The sequence below is a fragment of the Lynx rufus genome, unplaced genomic scaffold (genome assembly GCF_022079265.1).
Source record: "Lynx rufus isolate CCGP_SWC_20201006 ecotype Redwood Valley unplaced genomic scaffold, mLynRuf1.p SCAF_7, whole genome shotgun sequence".
In the NCBI taxonomy this organism is placed as follows: domain Eukaryota; kingdom Metazoa; phylum Chordata; class Mammalia; order Carnivora; family Felidae; genus Lynx; species Lynx rufus.
Genome location: NW_025814889.1, coordinates 127,276,943 through 127,300,698, shown reverse-complemented (window position 1 = coordinate 127,300,698; position 23,756 = coordinate 127,276,943). Strand labels below are relative to the sequence as shown.

General features: G+C 42.1%; 1 protein-coding gene across 1 annotated transcript; it reads left to right on the top strand.

Moving 5' to 3' along the window:
- Positions 1–218: 218 nt before the first annotated feature.
- RTCB (RNA 2',3'-cyclic phosphate and 5'-OH ligase) lies at positions 219–23,420 on the top strand. The gene is made up of 12 exons (XM_047066116.1): positions 219–377; positions 3,675–3,753; positions 4,927–4,994; positions 6,357–6,456; positions 9,720–9,876; positions 10,926–11,082; positions 12,081–12,240; positions 13,366–13,541; positions 14,097–14,285; positions 15,201–15,311; positions 16,905–17,024; positions 21,408–23,420. The coding sequence occupies exons 1-12, from the start codon at positions 285–287 to the stop codon at positions 21,513–21,515; spliced, it is 1,518 nt and encodes a 505-aa protein (XP_046922072.1). The 5' UTR covers positions 219–284; the 3' UTR covers positions 21,516–23,420.
- Positions 23,421–23,756: the final 336 nt, after the last annotated feature.

Below are 23,756 nucleotides of genomic sequence, written 5' to 3'. Positions count from 1 at the left end.
AAAAAAAAAAAAAAAAACGACTGCATTTAGATGAGCTTTAAACCTGGAAGAGAAGGACAAGTAAATATCCGAAAAGGTAAGCACTAGAGGGCAGTCTAATTTTACGCGAGGAAAGCGATTGTTCCCACGAGTTTCGAGCCTCGGCGCTTGCCGTCGCCGGTCCTGCGGCGGAGCCGGCCGCGCCTGCGCGTTGACTGCGCGAAGGTGGTACTTCAGGCTGCGGGACAGCGCGGCAGTAGCTCTTCAAAGCGGAGCCGGGAGTTTTCGCCACCGTTGCCGCCGCCATGAGTCGCAGCTATAATGATGAGCTGCAGTTCTTGGAAAAGATCAATAAAAACTGCTGGAGAATCAAGAAGGGCTTCGTGCCCAACATGCAGGTGAGGCGGAGAAGCAGGAGCCGGTGGGGTGGCGGGGCCTTCTCGCCTGGGGGCCCGCGGCGCCTTCCTGCCCACCCGGCCCGGCCTCCCCGTCGCTCTCCCTACCCCTAGCTAGCCCCCGGGCCGCCCCTGCCCCCCGGCAGTGTTCCGACCGCCCCCACCCCCACCCTCCGGCCGGCCCCACCTCCCGGCCGGAACGGTCCCTAGGCCACGAGGACCAGCAGAGCGGAGCGTGTCTGGGAAATGTACGTGAACACGAAATCGGCGCTTGCGAAGCGCTTTGACACAGAAGTCTCAAAAACGCCCCGTAAGATGTTACACTCCCGAGCTTCAGAGACGTTAGGGTTTTTTTTTTTGTTTTGTTTTGTTTTTTTGTTTTTTTGTTTTTTTTTACCCGGTGGCACAGCCGGTCCGGGCTGGAGTTGCTGGGACACGAACTCCGTTCCTGAGTCATGCTGGTCATCTGGGTGACGTTTACAGAACGCTGAAGCAAGTTGTTAGCCTTCACTGTTCTGTGTGGGTTTTTAATGAGACGTTTTTGTGTCTCACAGCAGTTTAAGTTCACAGGTCAGGGTAGCCTGTTTTTAATAATCACCTCGCTAAGGATCGGGTGGTGACACGGCTTCCTCTACCCACCCCACCCCACCCCACCCCCCCCCAGCAAGAAGCCCAGCCAGGACTCGATACCCATTTTACTTCGCTTTCCTCTGGCGGAGTGATGTATTCCCGACGGAGACTTGGGGACCCAGTCCCAGGGAATGTGAAAGCCCGGGCTCAACTGTATCTTTCCGGCTTCATTGCCACTTGTGTGTATTATCTTCCATTAAAGTGAAGGAAAAAAGGCATTTGTAAGGTTTTGGTGCATATGTTATTAAATAGCTTCTGAAATCCCTTAAGGTACCTTGTAAGTGTATTGAAGGTTTGTGATTTGGTAAAAGTTCCTGATAGCCATTTCACTCTTTTACTCAACATCAAAACTTCCTGAGTGTCCTCCATTGAGCAAAGCACCTAGCTAGACGCGGAAAGGAGAGAAAAAAGCTCCGGTCCTAAGATTCTTTTTGGCTGTTTTCCATTTAGCCAGTTCCTGTTGATGGAATCTGGTTCCCTGAAAGAAGGAATAGGAACTAACCATGGCATGATCATGGTAACACACTGTCCGTGTCTGGTAGTGATTCTGGCTTGACCTGTGATACACACGCGGCTGCTGATTCTGCCCAGGAGCAAGTCTCATTTTGCTAGGCACTTGTGGTTTAACTATTTGTACAACAAACACTTCACCACCACTTCTCGCCTAAGTGAGTTGAAATCTCCATATACTGCTCCTAAAAAGATACAGATTCTGCTAACCCTGAATTGTATTCCCATTCTCATTGAGATTAGTGACTTCACAGAGATTGCCCCATCCTACTTAAATCTCCGTTCCTCCATTAAGACCCCTGGGCTGCACTAAAAATTCCTCTTCCCTAAAACACCCCCCTCCCACCTTTGTCATCTTTGTGCCTCCTTTGTCTCCTAAGTGTCTCCTAAGCTCAGGTCATGTCCCTGTTCTTTGAACGCTAGTTCAAACAGTGAACACCCGTGAAACCTCTGCGGGCTCGCTAGGCTGCTGAACCACTTCTGCATCAGTTTCTCCCATGGGACGCACCTGTCATGGCAGTTGCCTCGTGGTACTCTTAGTTTTCTAGTCTGGGCTGCATCCTGGACTGGAAATTCCTCAAAAATGGGATCTTTCATATTCTTTGTTTCTCCCCTAGTGGCCCAGTACAGTGCCTGAAGCATGAGTCCTCGGTAAATGTTTGGTGAATTAATAAATGTGGCCCTTATGGGGCACCTGGGTGGCTCAGTCAGTTAAGAGTCCGACTCTTTTTTTTTTTTTTTTTTTTACCGTTTATTTATTTTTGAGACAGAGAGAGACAGAGCATGAACGGGGGAGGGGCAGAGAGAGAGGGAGACACAGAATCGGAAACAGGCTCCAGGCTCTGAGCGGTCAGCACAGAGCCCGACGGGGCTCGAACTCACGGACAGTGAGATCATGACCTGAGCCGAAGTCGGACGCTCAACCGACTGAGCCACCCAGGCGCCCCAAGAGTCTGACTCTTAATTTCATCACAGGTCATGAGCTCACAGTTCATGAGTTCGAGCCCTACATCGGGCTCTGCACTGACAGCAGAGGATTGGGATCTCTCTGACCCTCTCTGGCTTATGCACATGCACACACACACTCTCTGTCTCTCAAAAATAAATAGCCATTAAGATATATGTGTATAAAAATAAATGTGGCACTTAGAAAACTGTACTGGAGACATTTTCCTTCAACTAGTAGTGTTATTCATGGAGAAATCCTCTTATAAAAGAAAGAGATTTGTCCAGATGATTAAGTGTTAAGTCTTTATCCATTATCCATTAGTGGGCAGCTCCTTCATAATATTTGATCTTTGATAAAAATGTTCTGGCCTTTGGTGTTACATAATTATGTCCCCCATTGCCTTTTTATGTTCTATTATCAAGCTTTTTTATCCTCTTAAAACTAACTATATAGATTATAGAACTAAACACACAGCTGCGTAGCTACATGTTAAATTTTTGCTGTTTACCTAAGTATAGGTCTGTAGATCAGCATAGGACACAATAAAGTGTAATGTGCTATTGTCTTAAGCACGAGCAAAGTACACTAAAGTCAGATGACTGCATTTTTATGTTTAGAACCTTTTGTTGTTTTTTTTTTTATTATTCATCTATTTATCAAGACCCACTGATTTTTAGAAGCACAAGAGCAGTAGGACTTTTGACCTTAGAGCATAGTTGGAAGACTGTGCTTTATCACACATGCAAAAAATATTTTACCTGTTGAATTTTTTTTTAACATTTATTTTTGAGAGAGAGTGAGCAGGAGAGGGGCAGCGAGAGAGGGAGGATCTGAAATGTGCTCTGTGCTGACAGCAGAGAGCCCGATGCAGGGCTCAAACTCACGTACCCTGTGCCCCTCACGAACTATGAAATCATGACCTGAGAGGAATTCAGCCAACTCAACCACCCAGGTGCCCCTACCTGTTGAATTCTAAAATATGGCTTTGAGAGTAGGAGAAAAAATAATTTGTGAACATTGCAACATTAAAATATATTTAAAGATAGGAACATCTTGTAATCTTTGGAAGTTTTCTGCTTGCTTAAGGTAATGAGGAAGTGTTTTATAAAGAATAAAGCAAAGTAAGTATTATATACAGTATTTATATTCTATCCATTGCCTAGACACTGGGCATGTGCTCAGACATAGTTTTTCCTTTTCTTTGGTACCAGGTTGAAGGAGTTTTCTATGTGAATGATGCTCTGGAAAAATTAATGTTTGAGGAATTAAGAAATGCCTGTCGAGGTGGTGGTAAGTACATTAGAGTTTTACGTGTGGCCACATAAATAGTGTCTTCTCTGTGGTCTGAAAATAGTAACTCAGTGATAATTTAAAATACAAAAGTATTGTAACTGATGATCAAGACTTAAATGAGACCAAAACCTGTTACTTATTTGTGATCACATCACATTGTTAGCCACCTGGCTTTCTAGAAACTATTTGGAGCTGGGTGGACCTGGTTGGTTTCGCAGCTAACCTTGGGCAATAAAAGCTACCATTTATTGTGCACTTACTGTGTGCCAGGCAGTGTACATAGATGATCTCATGTAATTCTTAGAGTCACTTTAAGAGGAAGATGTTATCTCCATTTTACACATGTGTAAGTCAAGGCTCAGTGACATTAAGTAGTTTCAATTTGTCCAGGATTGCAGAGCTTCTTGGTAACAGAGCCAGAACTCAAAGCCAAGAGTATCTGATTCCAAAGTCCATATTCTTAACCAAGTACACTGAGTAGCCTCACTGAACTTCAGCTAATCTCATCTATAAAAGAGAATTTTATTACATTTATCTTGCAGAACTGCAGTAATGTTTACAGATAAATGTATAAAGCTCTAATATAACGCTCTAATGGTGATAATACAAAAATGGAACCTAGTTTTAACCCTTTTATTTTCAGCTCGACAAACTAAATCCCACTCCTCTCCCCACCAGGACATCCTGACTTGCCTACAGTGACACAGCAACCAAGTGACAGAGCTGGGCCTAGAGCCCCCTATCCCCTGCCTCTCAATGCAGTGTTTTCCCAGCTTGTCCACATTGCCCTTCTTTGTCTCTTACAGTAAATCCAGTGTTGATTTTTTTTTTTTTTTGGTAAATAATATGAACTGTTGAAAGAATACATTTTTTTTACATGGGCAACATAAAATTTAATAGTTGTTTTACATTTCCCAGTACAGTGTTTGCAAGTACCCTTCTCGTGGTATGCACAGAACACTGACGCCATGTTTCTAATCCCTGTGATTGACCTCACTACCTTCCTTCGTGTGTGCTGCCTTCCCCCTTCATCTCAAACATCCTTTCATGTTGTGTTGTTCTGGTAGTCCTAACCACTACCCTTCATTTCATGCAAGCTAGAAACATGAATATCCTGAATGCTAAAAATCAACTGTGTCTCCTTTTCTAATATTGAATTTTTGTCTTCAGGTGTTGGTGGCTTCCTGCCAGCCATGAAACAAATTGGCAATGTGGCAGCCCTGCCTGGGATTGTTCATGTGAGTCCACGTTCAGAGTTTTAATCATTTATATTTCTCTTCGTCTAAAAACTTGCTGAGTGGATGACTGGCCACATATAACTGATAGTGGTGTCATTTAGACAGTGACTTTCAAACATGTAGAAATAACCGTGGGACTTAAGTAATTGAGTCTGGGTAACATCTCAGTTTCGGTTCCCTTTTGCTAGAATCTGTAAGCATTCAAAAACCTTTGAAGTAGTGTTGTTTTCTTGTTTCTTTGTCACAGTCCATCATTATTCCTGGATCAGTGTACCAACATTGAAAGTTTCACTCTGGCCCCATTCGAGAGGATGACTGGAGAAAGAATGGACGGAAGTTTAAGGGTTAGGACTGTGGAGCAGAAAAAAGGACAATGTAGCTGTTGTAGACATGACTGGAAAAGGAGGGTGGTGGCGGTAACAGGGAGGCCCGGTGGAGCTCCAAGTGGGGCCCCCTCCACAGTGTGACATTCAGGTTCTACCATCAGAAGAAGATATTAAATCCTTACAACAGACTTTTCTTGAGGTCTTTATACTGAGGTCTTTATACTTTATACTATACGTTTTGAGGTCTTTATACTTTATACTATACATTTACTGTGCTGGCACTTGGCTTGTGCGTTTTTTAAGTGTCTAGGTATCTCCATATGTCCTGACCATGTTTGACCTGCATTCTTCCTGGATCAGGGCCATTTCCAGGCCCCAGATATAGACAGTATACAGTATGCCTACCATCAAATGGATTATATTTTCCTGTGATTGCTTAAGCACTAAGGATCTGTATAAATCAGATAATTTCCCTTCATTTAGCCTGACATGACCACAATTTGTCCGTGTCTAAAGATTATCTTTAAAATGTAACACTACCTTAGGGGCATCTGGGTGGCTCAGTCGGTTGAGTGTCCAACTCTTGATTTCAGTTCAGGTCATGATCTCACGCTTCATGAGTTCAAGCCCTACATCAGGCTCTGTGCTGATGGTGCACAGCCTGCTTGGGATTCTCTTTCCACCCCCTACCCCTCCCCTCCTGCACACTCTTTCAAAATAAACTTAAAAAAAAAAAACGTAATACTACCTTAAAGTTAGTATGTGGCCATCCTATATCATGTTACATTGAGGCTTTTCTGCTTTCTGTTACCTCAGTTAATGGTCAGAGTTTATTAAAAAGAGTTTTTTTGCTATAGCTAGCTTTATGATTAGGAGACTTTACACTTCTTTCCACCAATAGAGAAGATTTCCTGAAAACAAAATCTTGATTTGGGAAGACTTTGGCCTATAACCTATTTGAGAATTAATATGACTTGTCAGGCAACCAGAGAGCCAGGTTGAGAAAGCTGGATTTCATTTTCTAATTCTCTTTCAGCGATCTATCGGGCTTCCTGATGTCCACTCAGGTTATGGGTTTGCTATTGGGAACATGGCAGCCTTTGATATGAATGACCCCGAAGCAGTGGTATCCCCAGGTAAGGTCACACTGTGCACGTCTGCCATCAGGCATGAAGCATAGCCCTTCTGGAACAGTATGGACATCTCTCAGTCTCATCATGTTCTCTCCTTTCTTGTTTTCTCATTTACTGAGGGAATTAATTGTGAGCACTCAGAAGCTATTAAAACATCAAGTAAAGCATACATTTATTGAAAATTATTTGGGCTCCTCCTCTGTGCCAGGCACTTTTTAGACATTGGCTACAGAACGAACTGAAACACTTCACTGGCAAATTATGTGTCTTCTTTGTGTCCCAGTTAACTCTTGGGAAAATTGGAGCCAGTGTTATTTCCACGTAGCATCACCGTGAGGATTGAATGAGTTAAGCTGTGTAAGATACTTAGCACAGTACCAAGTACATAGGAAGTGTTTGGGACGTGTTTGCCCTCATCGTCATCATTATGATTGATGTCTAGTTGTATATATCTTTTCTGGTGTGGGGTGCTTTCACTGAAAATATTTCACACCAGATAATGTCTTTGCTTTCAGGGTCTGAAAAAGAAATGAAAGTTTAAATTATATCTGGAGAGTTCTGCCTTTTGCGATGGTGGATAAGCTTGTTTCAGAGCAATCCTCTGCCAAGAATAACAAGAAAGGCTGAATAAAAGTTTTAAAACAAAATAAGAGAGAAAAACACATCTGATTGGAAGCGTAGGAAAGCTTTTGAAACAATAAGAATTTGTGAGGCAAAGACCAGAGAAAAAGTGCAGATACGTGAGCGCTGCATTTAGCTCTCTTTTTCTCCTGAGGTAATGGCAGATTTCAGTCAGTAAAGATATAGATTTGAACAATCCAGTTAGCAAACTTGATGCCTTGACCTCTAATATGTACGTGTGGTGTGTGTGCACACATGTCACAGTGCATCCTAGAACTGTGGAATACACATTTTTCCAAGTGCACACAGAATGTTCACAAAATTGGCCACACTGCTGAGCTGTAAATCGGGTCTCAAATTTTAAAGCATTGAAATTAACAACAAACAGTTCTCAAACTTTTTGGACTCGACCCCTTTATCCTCTGAAAAATGATTGAGGGCTGTTCTCAAAGGCTTTTATCAGTATTTACCTTACCAGAAATTAAAACTGAGAAATGTTTAAAACAGTAACACACAAGTATGTGTTTCATTATCCATCATCTGTCACGTAGCCTTTGGAAAACTGCACAGAAAAGTTTAAAATGTAAATAATATGTTAGCATTATTTTTAAGTTTATTTATTTTGACAGAGACAGAGTGAGTGGGGGAGGGGCAGAGAGCAAGGGAGAGAGGATCCCAAGCAGGCTCCGCACTGTCAGCATGGAGCCTGATGAGAGGCTCAAACTCACGAACCATGAGATGATGACCTGAGCCTAAATCACGAGTCGGACGCTTAACTGACCAAGCCACCCAGGGGCCCCATAGCATTAATTTTTTTTAAGTAGGTAGGCTTTATGCCCGGCATGGAGCCCAGTATGGGGCTTGAACTCATGAACGCGAGATCAAGACCTGAGCTGAGATCATGAGTTGGATGCTTAACCAACTGAGCCGCCTAGATGCCCCAGCATTATTATAGTTACTCTTACAGACCTTAAAGCTTTCCTGGACCACGCTTAAGTACTCCTGGTACCGAAGGTATTACCTATTACAGTGGAATTAAGTTAGAAGTCATTAACAACAACAAAAACTAGGGGGAAATCTCATATATTTACGAAGTAAGCATATGTGTTTAAATAACCCACAGGTCAGGGGCGCCTGGCTGGCTCAGTTGGTTGAGTGTCTGACTCTTGATTTTGGCTCAGGTCGTGATCCCAGAGTTGTGGGATCAAGCCCGGTGTCAGGCTCTGAGCTGAGTGTGGAACCTGTTTAAGATTCTCTCCTTTGCCCACCCCTCATGGGCATGCATTGTCTGTCTCTCTCTCTCTCTCTCTCTCTCTCTCTCTCTCTCTCTAAAATATAAATAAATAGGGGGCCTTGGGCGGCTCAGTCAGTTAAGAGCCCAACTCTTGGTATTGGCTCAGGTCACGATCTCACAGTTTGTGAGTTCGAGCCCTACGTCGGGCTCCGTGCTGACAGCACAGAGCCTGCCTAGGGTTCTCTCCCTTTCTCTCTGCTCCTCCTCTACTCTCTCTCAAAATAAATAAACTTCTAAAAATAAATAATAAAATATAAATAAATAACCCATGTGGTCCAAAAAAGATCGTAATGGGAACTACAAAATAATCGTAACTGATGTTAATAAAAAATACTGTCTAAAAACAGGGTTATTATTAATGCCAAATGTAGATAGAAACACATGGTCCTAAATGTACAAATTAGAAAAGAAGAAAGGCGGAAATATCAGTAATCTAAGCATCCATCTCAAAAAGCTAAAGAACAACAAACCCAGAAAAGATAGAAAGATGGCAATAATTAACAAAATTAATGAAATGATATATAGTAGAAAGGATGAACAAGGCCAAATATTGGCCCTTTGAAAAAGCTAATAGAATTCATAAACCCCCAACAAGAATGATACACAGAAAAAGAGAAGCACATAATTCCCATTTTAATCTCTAGCCTAGATGACACTCATTGTTCATTACCACTTTCCTGGCCCACCAAGTACCTGTAGTATGTACATCATTTTAAACATCTTGATGCCATCAGACTTTACCTACTTTGTGGGTTCCTTAAAAAAATAGTTAACCTTGGGGCGCCTGGGTGGCGCAGTCGGTTAAGCGTCCGACTTCAGCCAGGTCACGATCTCGCGGTCCGTGAGTTCGAGCCCCGCGTCGGGCTCTGGGCTGATGGCTCAGAGCCTGGAGCCTGTTTCCGATTCTGTGTCTCCCTCTCTCTCTGCCCCTCCCCCGTTCATGCTCTGTCTCTCTCTGTCCCAAAAATAAATAAACATTGAAAAAAAAAAAATTTAAAAAAAAAAAAAAAATAGTTAACCTTGGGGCGCCTGGGTGACTCAGTGAGTTAAGCGTCTGACTTCAGCTCAGGTCATGATCTCACGTTTGTGAGTTTGAGCCCCGCGTCGGGCTCTGTGCTGACTGCTCAGAGCCTGGATCCTGCTTTGGATTCTGTGTCTCCCTCACTCTCCGGTCCTCCTCTGTTCGCACTCTGTCTCTCTCAAAAATAAAAACTAAAAAAAAAATGTTTTAAGTTAACCTTTGAAAGAATAGCTGTCTTTCACACCCTGTATTATTGGTGAGAAACCACAGATAACGTTGTTCAACTACCTGGTTTTGCTGATCTTTGACTAACTTTTCTCTGTTTTATAGGTGGTGTCGGATTTGACATCAACTGTGGTGTCCGCTTGCTCAGAACCAATTTAGATGAAAGCGATGTCCAGCCAGTGAAGGAGCAGCTTGCCCAGGCTATGTTTGACCACATTCCTGTTGGGGTGGGATCAAAAGGTGTCATCCCCATGAATGCCAAGTAAGAAGACAACTTTCCAATAAATAGAGTGAGAAAGAAAATAACCACAATGACCCTCGAATTCATATCTAATGTAGGACGCTGAGGAGATGGGGATTATTTAGTCACTTTTTAGGAAGTGGTAATGCATTGTTCTTTTAAGCATGAGGTCCTGCCCATATATTAGAGACATTAGTCAACAGATGTTCATTAGAACAGCTTTTGACGTACAGAATTTATAATAGAATAATACCAACTGACAGTTATTGAGCACTTCCCACATGGAAGGCGCTGTGCTATAGTGTACGTATATCCTGTCGTTTCATCTAGATAGTAAACCTGGTATTATTCCCAATTTACACGAAAGGAAACTGAGGTTTAAAGAGATCATAGTAAGGGTGCCTGGCTGGCTTAGTCAGGGTCATGAGTTTGAGCCCCATGTTGGGTGAGCGTTCTTAAATAAATAATTTCTTTTAGAGTGTATTTATCTTGAGAGAGAAAGGGAGAGAGAGAATCCCAAGCTCTCTATCCTGCTGGCACACACTCTCACTCTCTAAACAAAAAACAAAACAAGCAAACAACAAACAACTTAAAAATTTTAAAAAATAATAAAACTATAATATCTCTTGTATGGCACTTACTATTTTTTTTTTTTTTAATGTTTATTTATTTTTGAGAGAGAGACAGAATGCAGGTGGGTTAGGGGCAGAGAGAGAGGGAGACACAGAAGTAGAAGCAGGCCCCAGGCTCTGAGCTGTCAGCACAGAGCCCGACGCGGGGCTCAAACTCACAAACCGTGAGATCATGACCTGAGCCAAAGTGGGATGCTCAACCAACTGAGCCACCCAGGCGCCCCGACACTTACCATTTTATGTTGCAATTATTCATGTAAGTGCTTTCCTCAAAATACTGGAATTGCTGAGAGTATAAACTTTGCATCCAGCACAGTGTCTGGTACGCAGGTGACAGATAGTGAATGGGACTGCTTCCCTCTACCCTGTTGAGATGTGGTCATCGTAGCTTTTGCTCTGCCTTGGCTGTGAAATGACCAGACCATATTACTCTCTCAGAGACTTGGAGGAGGCCTTGGAGATGGGTGTGGACTGGTCCCTGAGGGAAGGCTACGCCTGGGCTGAAGACAAGGAGCACTGTGAGGAGTATGGAAGGATGTTGCAGGCCGATCCCAATAAGGTCTCCGCAAGGGCTAAGAAAAGAGGCCTTCCTCAGGTAACACTTCGGAAGAACAACATGCTCATTTTTACCATACATTTTTGTTGAGGGCAAAAGTTGTCTTCTGTGTGGCAAATATAATTCCCAGGGTTTTTTTTTACAGTATATCAAAAAGAACACAAACTTGTTTATGTTTTGTTGTTACTCTTTTGGAAAGGTATTAGGATCTCGCAGATGTTCATAAAATAAAGCAAAGTGTGCTGAATTAGAAATGAATGTGAGAAAAGTGGGATATGATTATAAGGCTTAAAATGTATGCCCAAATTGCGTATGAACATACTTTGACAATCTGCAGATTTGGCTGAATTTTCTGGAGCCTAAAGTGAGAAGACATACGTTGTCAATTTATGGTGTTCATGAGATCAGAATATACCACATGTTTGAAATCTACAGCTAATTGGGATGGCTTGCCACTAATTCGCTGTGACTGTGGGCAAGTCTCTTTTGCTTCTCTGGGTCGGTTTTCTTATCTGAAAATTGGAATAGTTAAAACTAGACACCCTCTAAAGACTCTTCCAGCACTTCTATTCCATGGTCCCTACATCTGTTAATTCCAGTTATGGAACATATTCTTTCAGTGGTGGATAGTGGTAGGTGTCAGTGAACTCATTGATGTTTCAAAAAAACATCTGAATTTGGACCTTGTGTAGGAGTCCACATTCACCAGAGTTCATCCCAAAATTTGACCTTTCCCTCCACGATGTTTAAAGTGTCCTATGAACCCTTTAATGGTCTGAGTTTTGGTTTATGAAGCTTTTTATATGTGCATACCTCAAGCAGATAATGATACAGTAAACTTCAAGAACTACTGTACCATATTTTTTACTGTGTATTGCTTTAAATGCATGAAGCATTTCTAAGGCTCAGAAATGTCTTTGTTGTATAAAACATTGTGATTATTTTTTGTTACTGGTTGTTTTTACCTATTTGCTTTTTAAATGGATTTTTTTTTTAAAGCAGAATTGAAGCTATTTTTATCATTCTTACTTTTGCAGTTGGGGACCCTGGGAGCAGGAAACCACTATGCAGAAATCCAGGTTGTGGATGAGATTTTCAATGAGTATGCTGCTAAGAAAATGGGCATTGACCATAAGGGACAGGTGTGTGTGATGATCCACAGCGGAAGCAGAGGCTTGGGCCACCAAGTAGCCACAGGTATATTCTGGACCTGAGTTTTGACTTAGTGCTCAAACATGCGTTTATGGAAATAGAGATTTAAGAGAGAAAGCTCTCAAACCATACTGTGTAGGTTTTACTATTTCACGTCATGTTGAAGATTAAATGAAATAGTATATGTAAAGTGTTTATACATTTATGACATATACAAATATGTCTTAACGTACCTATAGTGCAAGATTAAGTATCACGGTGGATTCACTGAGGAAATGGGCAAGGACCTGCCCTCAAATTATCTCAAGAAAGAGATGTCATGTTGATTAAAATGAAAAGATAGTAGTTGATAAAATGCTATAGAAGAGTCGATCTAGAGTCTGTAGGAAAAAGATTTTGGGAGTGGCGTGAACACATACTATTGCAGTTTGGACAATCACGCACAAAGGACATTCATGGCCAAAAGACAACACGGACAAAAGAGGAAGCAGGGGAATAGCAGCAAAGTCTCTGATGATAGTGTGTGTGAAAGGATTTATGAATATGTGGAAAGGTATGTAGACACATGGAAATTATTACTAACCTTAAGTTGCATGTTATATAGTTCATCCTCTCTATGCACGTTTCATCTTATGGGAATTTAATAATTTGGGCCAGACTGACCCATTAGAATCTTTAATCTAACAAATATATGGAGCATTGACTAGTAATACTGAACTTTCTACTGAGTATTCTGAGCACTTCGTCATGAATTTGGTTTTTCTGCAGTTCTAGCAACCTGTCTCCAACTCTTTTCTGTTAAGTCATTGAAAGATTATTTTTAAAAACCATGATGATAATAAAGTGTACTTTACTGCTTCTATTCATACATTCTCATGCCAAGAAAGGAATAACTAAGATCATATTGTTGCTGTTTGAGTGCACATCTCATTCCCCTTAAAAAGTTCCTGGAGGGAAGGTGTTGTCTTTGCAGCCCACGTAGCTTCTGTCACACAGCTCTGACAGAAGATGCCTAATAAGTATGTCTTGACCAAGATGAACTTAGAAACACTTCAAAGGGAAAGTTGCATTTTGCTTTTCAAAGAATGGGCTTGAGTATAGCCTGCTTTTCTGCAATCTGAATTACAAAGGGAAAACTGGCTGGTTCAGACTTGCTTCTCTCTTGTCCAGATGCACTGGTTGCTATGGAAAAAGCCATGAAGAGAGACAAGATCATAGTCAACGACCGGCAATTGGCTTGTGCTCGGATCGCTTCCCCAGAGGGTCAGGACTACCTGAAGGGAATGGCAGCTGCTGGGAACTATGCCTGGGTCAACCGCTCTTCCATGACGTTCTTAACCCGTCAGGTACAGTTGAAGTTGCTCTTCTGTTACTCACGGTGAAGTTTAAAACAGAGCTTATAGAATTTGGTTTTCAAAATGTAACAAATATTGGAAATATTGGGAATGTCCAGGCTCTTGGTGTCTCCTGAAACCAAATCAGCAGGGAATCAGGCATGGGGAATGAGGGAAGAAGAGAGCCAGAATTGTTCCTAGAGTTTGCCTTGAGCAGCAGAGAGGATAGAAGTGCCATCCACAAAGACTAGAAGGCTGAGGAAGAAGTTCTGAGGGTGGGATCAAGAGTAGCCCAGCAGCTTTTCAACCAGCATTGGAATTTACAGAGTGGAATTTGCGATGTGGTGTAAAACATGGTTTTTGTCTTTTATGTGAAGATTAATAATACTGCTGTATTTGAGCTCTTAAACCCCTCACTCCCTTCAGAAACAGATGAGCTGATCTCGGAAGCTAAGCAGGGTCAGGCCTGGTTACTACTTGGATGGCAGAAACAGATGAGCTGAAATCAGTTAGATGAGTTCTAAAAAGCTGGTTCTGGCTGCTTTTAACTCAAGCTTTTGCCCTTAGGCTTTTGCCAAGGTCTTCAACACAACTCCTGATGACTTGGACCTACACGTGATCTATGATGTTTCTCACAATATTGCCAAAGTCGAACAGCACGTGGTGGATGGAAAGGAACGGACACTGTTGGTGCACAGGAAGGGATCCACCCGAGCTTTTCCTCCTCACCATCCCCTTATTGCTGTTGATTACCAAGTATGTACTAAGCCATTTGTGGTTTCAAGCCATGGGGGCATGATTTAGGTGGCTCTAAACATGGGTGAATTTAAACAGAAAGGCTGGGGTGCCTGGGTGCTCAGTCAGTTGGGCATCCAACTTCGGCTCAGGTCATAATCTCACAGTCTGTGAGATCGAGTCCCGCATCAGGCTCTGTGCTGACAGTGTGGAGCCTGCTTGGGATTCTCTCTCTCTCTCTCTCTCTCTCTCTCTCTCTCTCTCTCTCTCTCCCCCCCCTCCCTCTCCCTCCCCTCTCTCTAAATAAATAAATAAATAAACTTAAAAAAAATAATAAGGAGAAAGGCAGCAGTTGTGAAAAGAAAATCTGTCATCCATGAGAGCAGTGATTTCTAGTCTTCTCTGAAGCAGTGACTCCCCCTATCATCTGCTTGCAGTGGACTGTCTAAAAAGTCCTGCATGGACATTATTTTACTCCATAAGGGTGATCTTTTCAAGGCCTTTGAATGATTGGAAAGCAAGATTAAAATTAAAAGAAAAAAAATTTTTTTTTCTTCTTCTCTTGCTGTCTGGCTGTGATAGAGGTAGAAGGGCCCTTAATCTGCTCCCATTGTACAGATGAGAAAACCAGAGCTTGAAAAGGGCAAGTGCATTCCCTGGGATGGTTCTTCCTAATAACACTTCCCCAAATGTTTGGATTTGGCTTTGCTCTTACATTGTGTGTCTTCTGCTGCCTTCCTGGCCCTCACATTTTCACTCCCTTCCACTTCTCTCTTGATTATCAAAGAGTTAAAATAATTTCATAATACAGTTGTGAAAACAATGTATTTAGAGGCCCAGGTTTTTCCCACAGTCCTACAATGTGAGAGGAAGTGTAAATCTCAGGCATAAAAAGCTCATGCTTTTCTAAATTATATTTGATTCGTGTATCCTCAGCTCACTGGACAACCAGTGCTCATTGGTGGCACCATGGGCACCTGTAGTTACGTTCTTACTGGCACTGAACAGGGCATGACTGAGACCTTCGGAACAACTTGTCACGGAGCGGTAAGGAAAACAGAAACTTAGGTAGAAATGCTCTCTTCCATTTAATCGTCTTTTTGCATTTCGATAGGTAAATGTATTTGAGCATTAACAAAGTTGAAGTTTGGGTCTGTCTTGTTTTCTACCTGAATTTATTCCCATAGTATACACTGTCTAATGAACTGACTAAAGTCACATAGTGTCTCTACTTTAGTGAAGTCATTGTAGCGCCAGGGACTGTTCCTCATCTCTGCAGGTCTATAAAATCCAGACTGAGAAATTGTCAGACCAGCACAACGGATATAACTTTAACTGATGCAAGTTTACATCAAAGCTTATCTCAGTGATTCACTGGACCTAGTCATTTGCATAATTTGCTCCTTACTAGGTAGGTCCACTCAAGATTTGGGGGATTTGCAAATCACAGCCCAGGCATAGACGGCATACACACCTATTTACCATATCGCCTCTTTCATTCTAAGTCAGATGTCGGTAAACTTTGTAAAGCATCAGGTGGTAAGTATTTTAGACTTTTGGGCCATGGGGTCTCTGTAGTAACTATTCCCTTGTGCCATTGTAATGAAAAAGTAGCCGTAGACAATACATAAACAAATGGGAATTGCTGTGTTCCAATAAAACTTTATTTACAAAAATGGGTGGTAGACCAGATTTGGCCCACAAACCAGTTTGCCAACCCCTGTTCTAAGCCATGAGAATGCTTAGCTCATGATGGAGTAGAAAATGGAAACTAAAGTATCCTTTATAGGACGGACCTTCACAAATAATATTTAAATCCTCCTTTTTCTCTGATCCTTTCTCATGTCCAGCTGCCTCCCAATTCCTAATTTTAACCCAGTGATCAAAACTAGCACATCTCACACCATACATTAGCAACACCTGGAAGCACTTTTTTTAATTGTCACAGTGAGGGAGAGTAGCTTTGCTGCTGGCGTTCTAGTACAGGCCAAGGATGTTGCTGAACATTCTACACAAAGAAGGATCTGGTCCAAAATGTCAGTAGTGTTGGGGCGCCTCGGTGGCTCCGTCGGTTAAGCATTCACCTTCAGCTCAGGTCATGATCTCATGGTTCGAGCCCTGCTTTGGGCTCTGTGCTGACAGCTTAGAGCCTGAATGGAGCCTGCTTCGGGTTCTGTGCCTCCCTCTCTCTCTGCCCCTCCCCCTGTTCATGTTCAGTCTCTTTCTCAAAAATAAATAAACATTTAATAAAATGTCAGTAGTGCTGATGTTGAGAAACTGTTTTAAATCACAAAGCATAAAGTTTTTGTGATAATAGACATACTGTTTGTATTAAAATCAATGTATTTATATTGAATTGATAATAGTAGTTAGAAACACAAAACGGAATCTTTAAATACTGAATGTTTTGTATAGGTGGAAATTTGTTTTCCAGAAGGATATGATGAGACTTGTAACAAAAGACACCTAATAAGGTTGAGAATACAGAAAAAGATTGTTTTTTTACTCTTTTTTTTTTTTTAATTTAAAAAGAAGTCAAGGAAAAGGCATATAATCCCAAGGGCTTAAATAATTGCTGGAATTGAACATAAATTGTAGCTCAGAATTTATAAAGTGAAGTTCATTCTGTCCCCAATCCAGGGCCGTGCATTATCCCGAGCAAAATCTCGACGTAATTTAGATTTCCAGGATGTCTTGGACAAACTGGCAGATATGGGAATCGCAATCCGCGTTGCCTCGCCCAAACTGGTTATGGAAGAGGTAAGTGAAATTTTGATAAATATTCAGCATAAAACTGTCTCTGATTTATGCCACTACACAGAACAATTTTTAGTATTGCTGTATTACGTTTGTTTGTTTTTAAATAACCTCAGTTATAGTTTATCTTTGTCTTTTGTGTGGAGATTAAGTATAAGCCAAATACATAAGAATGATTCTTACCTTTCTACATATTAAACTTTAAAAATTGTTTGAGCTGACTCATTTTAACTTTTCTTTTGCACAGCTGTATACTTAAATTTGAAAGCTGGGCACCTGGGTGGCTTAGTCGGTTAAGCATCCAACTCTTGATTTTGGCTCAGGTCATGATCTCACAGTCATGAGATCAAGCCCCACATTGGGCTCCGCGCTGGGCGTGGCGCCTGTTTAAAATGTTCGTTCTCTCTCTCCCTCTCCCTCTCCCACTCCATCTCTCTCCCTCCCTCCCTCCCCCCTTCCCATGTTTGTGCACACTCTCTAAATACATACAATACATAAATAAAATAAATTTGAAAGCACTTTTGAAAAGAGAAGGGTAAGATGTTTAGGGAAATAGTTTTGATTCAAAAGGGAGCCAAGATTTTGTTTAAATTATATGTATGTTATGTACAGATATGTACATATTGGAAATAGAAACAGCATAACTTTTTTTTTTTTTTTTGGAGAACATAACTTTTTTTTAAACATTTACATTTTTTAACTTTATTTATTTTTTATTCTTTTTATTTTTTTAATGTTCTTATTTATTTTTGAGACAGAGAGAGACAAAGCATGAGCAAGGGAGGGGCAGACACAGAATCCGAAGCAGGCTCCGGGCCCTGAGCTGTCAGCACAGAGCCCTACACGGGGCTTGAACTCACAGACTGTGAGATCATGATATGAGCCAAGGCTGGACTCTCAACCAACTGAGCCACCCAGGCACCCCAACTTTTTTTATTTATTATTGAGAGACAGAGCATGAACATGGGAGGGGCAGAGAAAGGGGGAGACACAGAATCTGAAGCAGGCTCCAGGCTCTGAGCTGTCAGCACAGAGCCCAACATGGGGCTCGAACTCACAAACTGCGAGATCGTGACCTGAGCTGAAGTCAGACGCTCAACTGACTGAGCCACCCAGGCGCCCCATAACTTTTTTTTTTTTTTAAGCTTAAAAGAAAGGTAGTCATCCAGAAACTCAGTGCCCTAACACAACTGTTACCTCCTTTTTTAGGATGCTGACTGCCATTTTTTTCCCTAAATGCTTTTTTTAAAACTAATTATAATCATAGTTTACAAACATTTTGTAGTCCTTTTTTAAATTTAGCACATTACTGTAGTATTGCTTGTAAGGATAAAAGTTATTAATGATTGCCAAATCATTAATTAAGTTATTTTAATGATCAAATTAATAACTTAATCATTAAAATAATTGAATTAATGGTTGCCAAATAGTCTCCCAGTTAAGTACCATGAGTTTCTGCCCATATTTGACATTTAAGTGACTTCCAGATTTTGCTATTATAAATTAAGTTGTAATGTGTGTTTTCATGCATGAAGCTTTTTTCCAGTTGTTTTAATAATTAGAATGAAGTCCCAAAAGTAGGCTGAGTCACAGAGTATTACAAAGCCTTATTTTTTAATAACTATTAATTTTTTCTGATTTTAAGAATAACACCTGTTTAATTAAGAGATTTTGGAAAATGCAAAGAAGAAAACAAGCCATGTAAAAATCCACCAGCCAGAGATAACCTCTATTAACAGTTGGTATTTTCCTTAGTTGCATGTTTTGCATATGATTTTTTCATTGACTCGGGAAACACTTATTAAACATCTGCTATAGTTAGGTGCTGCTCTAGGTGCTGCAGAGAACAAAACCAACAAATCCCTTTCTTGTGAAACTCAGCACACAGTAAAAGATGTAGTGTGTTGGATGACAGTAAGTGCTATAAAGTACAAATGGGATGGAGATAGGGAAAAATCAGAAGTGGGTGTAGTTTTAAGTAGGGTGTAGAGGGTGATACTTGAGTGAAGACCTGAAGGCAGTGAGGGGGTGGGCCGTGTGGGTATATGTGGGGATCTAGGGGCAAGCTTTCCAGGCACAGAGAACAGCCATGTGCAGAAACCCTAAGGCAAGGTTATGCTTGGGTGTTTGAGACATAGCAAGGAGGCCACCACGAGGGAGATGAGGTCAGAGAGGCGGGGGCACCAGATCATGTGGGTCCTTGCCTTTTCCTTTACAGAAGGACTTTTGCTCTTCTTACTCTGAGTGAGATGATGGGAAGACATTGGAGAATTTTGAGCAGAAGAGTAACAGGGTCTGGCACCCTGATGAGAATATTCTAGAAGAGAAATTGATAACGCAGGAAAGCAGGGGGAATTACTGGAGCAGTGTCCTTGGGTAGAGGAGAGGAGATGGAATCGGATGTGCAGGTGGTTGGGCTTGGTTTTGCTAAGAGCCCAGATAATGAATTATTAATGAAAGGACAGAAGGTAGGGTGCAGGTAGTCAGGGAGGATATGGTGAGAGTTTGTGGAGATTCTATTCTGGCTGTTTCTCTTGTTTTCAGTGTATAGAAAGTAGTACCAGCAACTAGGAGTAAGGCTGCAGGAGAAGGTAGGAGATGACCATTTAAGAGAAATAGTAATCCGCCTGGGGAAGTTTTGGGTGGTTGCCAGGACAGCAGCAGGCGCCTACTTGAGCTAAATTCAGTGATGGGGCGTTTTTCAACTACATTCAGCCGTGCAGGTGCATGTGTGAAATAGATGTTGAACTAACTTTAACCAGGTTTGCAAGTACGGTGCAGTGGGAGAGAAGCAAGGTTGTTACGGGTGTTGCAAAAGGATTATAGGTCTTGTTGGAGATGAAGCACAGGAGGGGAGTGAGCTGGAAACCTAGCTGTCGTCACCAGCATGACATGCTTGAAATTGAGATTATGGAGGAGTTGTGATCACTGGTAATGATAAGTTCTGGGGTATGGCCCTGGGTGGGAGTGAATGGCCAAGGTAAGCACTGAGGGAGCAAAACTCGGAGCGCCTGGGTTGCTCAGTTGGTTAAGCATCTGACTCTTGATTTCGGCTCAGGTCATGATCTCACGGTTCCTGAGATTGAGTCCCCACGTTGGGCTCCGTGCTAACAGTGCAGGATTGTCTCTCCCCCTCTCTCTCTGCCTCTTCCCTGCTTGTGCGTGCTTGCTCGCTCTCTTTCTCTCTCTAAAAATAAACTTGAAGAAGCAAAACTCAGGGAACTAAGAGGCCAAGATACTGAAAGGATCCTCTTCCTAGATACTGAAATCCTTTGGAATTATTAGCAGGAGAGAGGGACACTGAGCCAGGATCAAGAAATCTTCAGGGAATGCTAGGGAGTGATTCAGAGTCTAGCAGGGAACTACATCAAGAAGGGGTAGAAAAATGTTATGACTGTGAGACTCAGAGCTGAGAGTACTTAGGGAGGAAGGAGCACGAATGGTCTGGAAAGAATCAAGAACAACAAGTCTGAGCCTAATGATAGGACCCCATTTAGGAGGGAAAACAGCTACTACTTCAGAAAGTTGGAGGTGGAAGTAATATCCCTAGGGGAGATCTGTATTTCAGCAAGAATGGGAAGGTAAAGGGAATGTTCAGAGAAGAGGGGAAGAGGGAAAGGATTCTGCACATGACTCTCTGGAGGGAGTTCCAGAGGCTGTGGTGGGGAAGTTAGAAGTTGGCAGGGAATGGGACATGAGCTAGAAAGGGCTATGTGCAGAGAGCCCTGTGGGAGTCAGCGGGAGGCCTGAGTGTCTGTGCTAACATGACCAGGAAGAAAGGGCATGTGTAAGGAAACTGGTTCTCATGGTGGCAGGACAGTGACCAGGTGGGAGGGATGGGTGGTGGTTTTGCTGGAAAGTCAGAGATAACAGTGTGTGTGTACATGTGTACCCATGAATGTGTGCACATACACTGACAGTAATATACATGCATTGAACAGAACTTTCCCTTATTGTGAAGGTAGTATATGTGTGTTCCAGAAATTTTGACAACTGCAGAAATATATAAAGAAAGAAAATCAAAATGGCCAGTAACTACCATCCATAGATAATTACCACTAACAGGATCGTTTGGTGCGTGTCTTCTCTGTCGGGTATTGGTGTATATGTTTTATTCAATTACTGCTTTTCCTAGTAATACAAGTAATATATGTTCTATGGGGAAATTATGAGAACTACAGAAAAAATACAAAACAGGATGGAAGTGTTTATCTTACCATCACCCTTACCAACACTGAGCTCGTTCATCATTTTAATCCTTATTTGACAGACAAAAGAATACTCAGTATTACTTTAATGTGCATTTCTTTAATCCCACATGAAGTTTAATGCTTTTGACGATTCCATTTTAATAGACTTTGATGATGTTTAACTCCTCCCTTGCAGGCTCCTGAGTCCTACAAGAATGTGACCGACGTGGTGAACACCTGCCATGATGCTGGGATCAGCAAGAAGGCCATTAAACTGAGACCAATTGCCGTGATCAAAGGATAGAGCACTGACCGAAGCTGCCGAACGCCACTGCCTCTCACGGAATGGAGGTGGACTGAAATGCTCCTCAGACGCCAGACTCAAGACCTGACGGGTTCCAAATTGTGCAGCTATAACTGCCTGTTGCAAAGTAGCTGGAGGGCGGCTGCTGCTTTCAGGAGCCAGTGTTGTAACATTACCTTCTGGGAGGAGTCCCACTGCCCTCCTTTGGAAAGGGTGGATATACTTCCTCCCTGATTGTCCCCCAGGTTTTAGGAAAATCTGTTGAGGGGTGCAGATAGGCCAAGATACTGCCTGGCTCAGTCCTGTAAGTCTTTATTCATCAGAATGAACCTGTTTACACCAAGTTCTGTTTACATTCTGAGAGGTGTTGTGAAGAGCATCCTATTAACTAAGAGTTTTGAAATGTTTTCCTTGCCCTCCTCCTGTTGTCAATTTGTCCATTTATCCACACATCTGCCCCCTTCCCCTGAACCCAGCAAAACCCTGAACACCGCTCTCACTTGGAAAGTACCCACGGAGTCCTACCTGGATATTAGATGAATGGATAATGGGACACATTGAGCAGGGAGTGTGTATGGAGGTGTAGGAATAGGAGCCCAAAAGAGGTCATAGTTTTGCATAGACTTGCTACTTTTCTCATTCTAAATATGAGGCAGAGTTTTGACTTCCCTGCACAGTGGCACCTGCTGGTATCTGTCATTAATTAGGCCTGTCTAGTAAACTGTTGTTGGGTGATGCCTTGCACAGCAGCAGCAGAGAGCCCTCACATAATACCGAATGTCTTACGTTTGTGGTTGAATTATTATAAAAACATGACATGACCACAGCTGCGATGTCAGTGGGTGCCGTGTGACAGGTTGACTGGTCTTGTGCCACCCAATCAGATTTTGTGTTCTGTACTGTGACACCTGAGGTGTTAAAGTTACAGGTTACTAAGGCCTTTCTTTGTTGAGTCCAAACAGCCAGTAAAATAGAAAAATCTAATAAAGTTACAATATGTTGTTTATATTTTGTGCTTAGTAGTTTATAGCCTAGGACAAGTAGTATTTTTGCTTGATTCACTTGGGTTAGCGTTGCTGTTCCCTCATTTTTCTCGCAGGTTACTTTCAGCAACTCACTCCAAAATATCGTATCCTAAAACTTATCCTTCAACTTGTAATAAAAACCCTCACTAGAGTATCTTGTACATGCTGCCATTTGGAAGGCTGGAGAAGGTAGACATCCTCTGAAAAATGGATGTTCTGAAATAGCACGGCATGTCTTTACTCTGAGCACTCAGTAATCTAAATATTTTGATGGTAGAGTTTGAAAATAAAGCAGTTAGGAATCTTAATGCAGTAATTCTAGGTTACTAACGCCTTCAGTCTGGCCTAGCCACTGTTGTGCACAGATGACAAGGATGCAGGTTACTGGTGAGCACTGGAGGGCACTTCAACATGAGGAACAGGCTTCCGGCAGGCGCTAGACTCTAGAGGTGAGACCGTGTTGGAGTGTAGACTCCCTCCCTCTAACCAGGCCTTGCTTGGTGACATGTCATTTGAAACTAATTCAAAGCAAGATCACCTCCCAAAACTGATGTCATTGCAAGAAATGCTGTGCATCATCTTAAATACGTATGTTGAGTTTTATTAGATGCTTTGAAAGTTACTCTTCAGAGAAGTAAGAGGAGGAACAGGTAGGAGAACTACAGAGAATCCTTTATGCGATGGCATCTCTGCTGTATAAGCTTTCCTTGTCTGCCGCATTTGCAGTGAGCTTAGCTCTGTTAATGACCATAGGGGGTAATGGTTAATATTTTGAGTTCAGAAAGAAAGACACAGATACTGTTTTCCTTGTTCTAAAGATGTTATTTTCCCATTTGAGGCAGAAAGCCACTTAAAAATAAATGTTCAAATGAAGCGGACATTACCAGCTGTTTCGCCCTGAGTAAAAATACCCTAGGCCCGTCCCGTGCTCACGCACAGCCAGAACACCCTTTGATAAGGCACCGTGTGGCTCCTTCAGGCATGGAGAGGAGTCATTAGCACTGCACATCTTGGTCCCTCACTGAGGACCTCTGAAAGTCAGTCTGTTTATAACTAATATTCTCAAAACCTCACATTGGTTGTGATGTATATTGGTACATCCCTGTCGTCAGTATATGGTTGGGAAAACCATGGATGTTAGCAAAATAGGAACAATCGTAATTTTCTAATGTTACAACTTTCCTGGGGCAGCAAAGAGACGAAGGTTTAAATACTG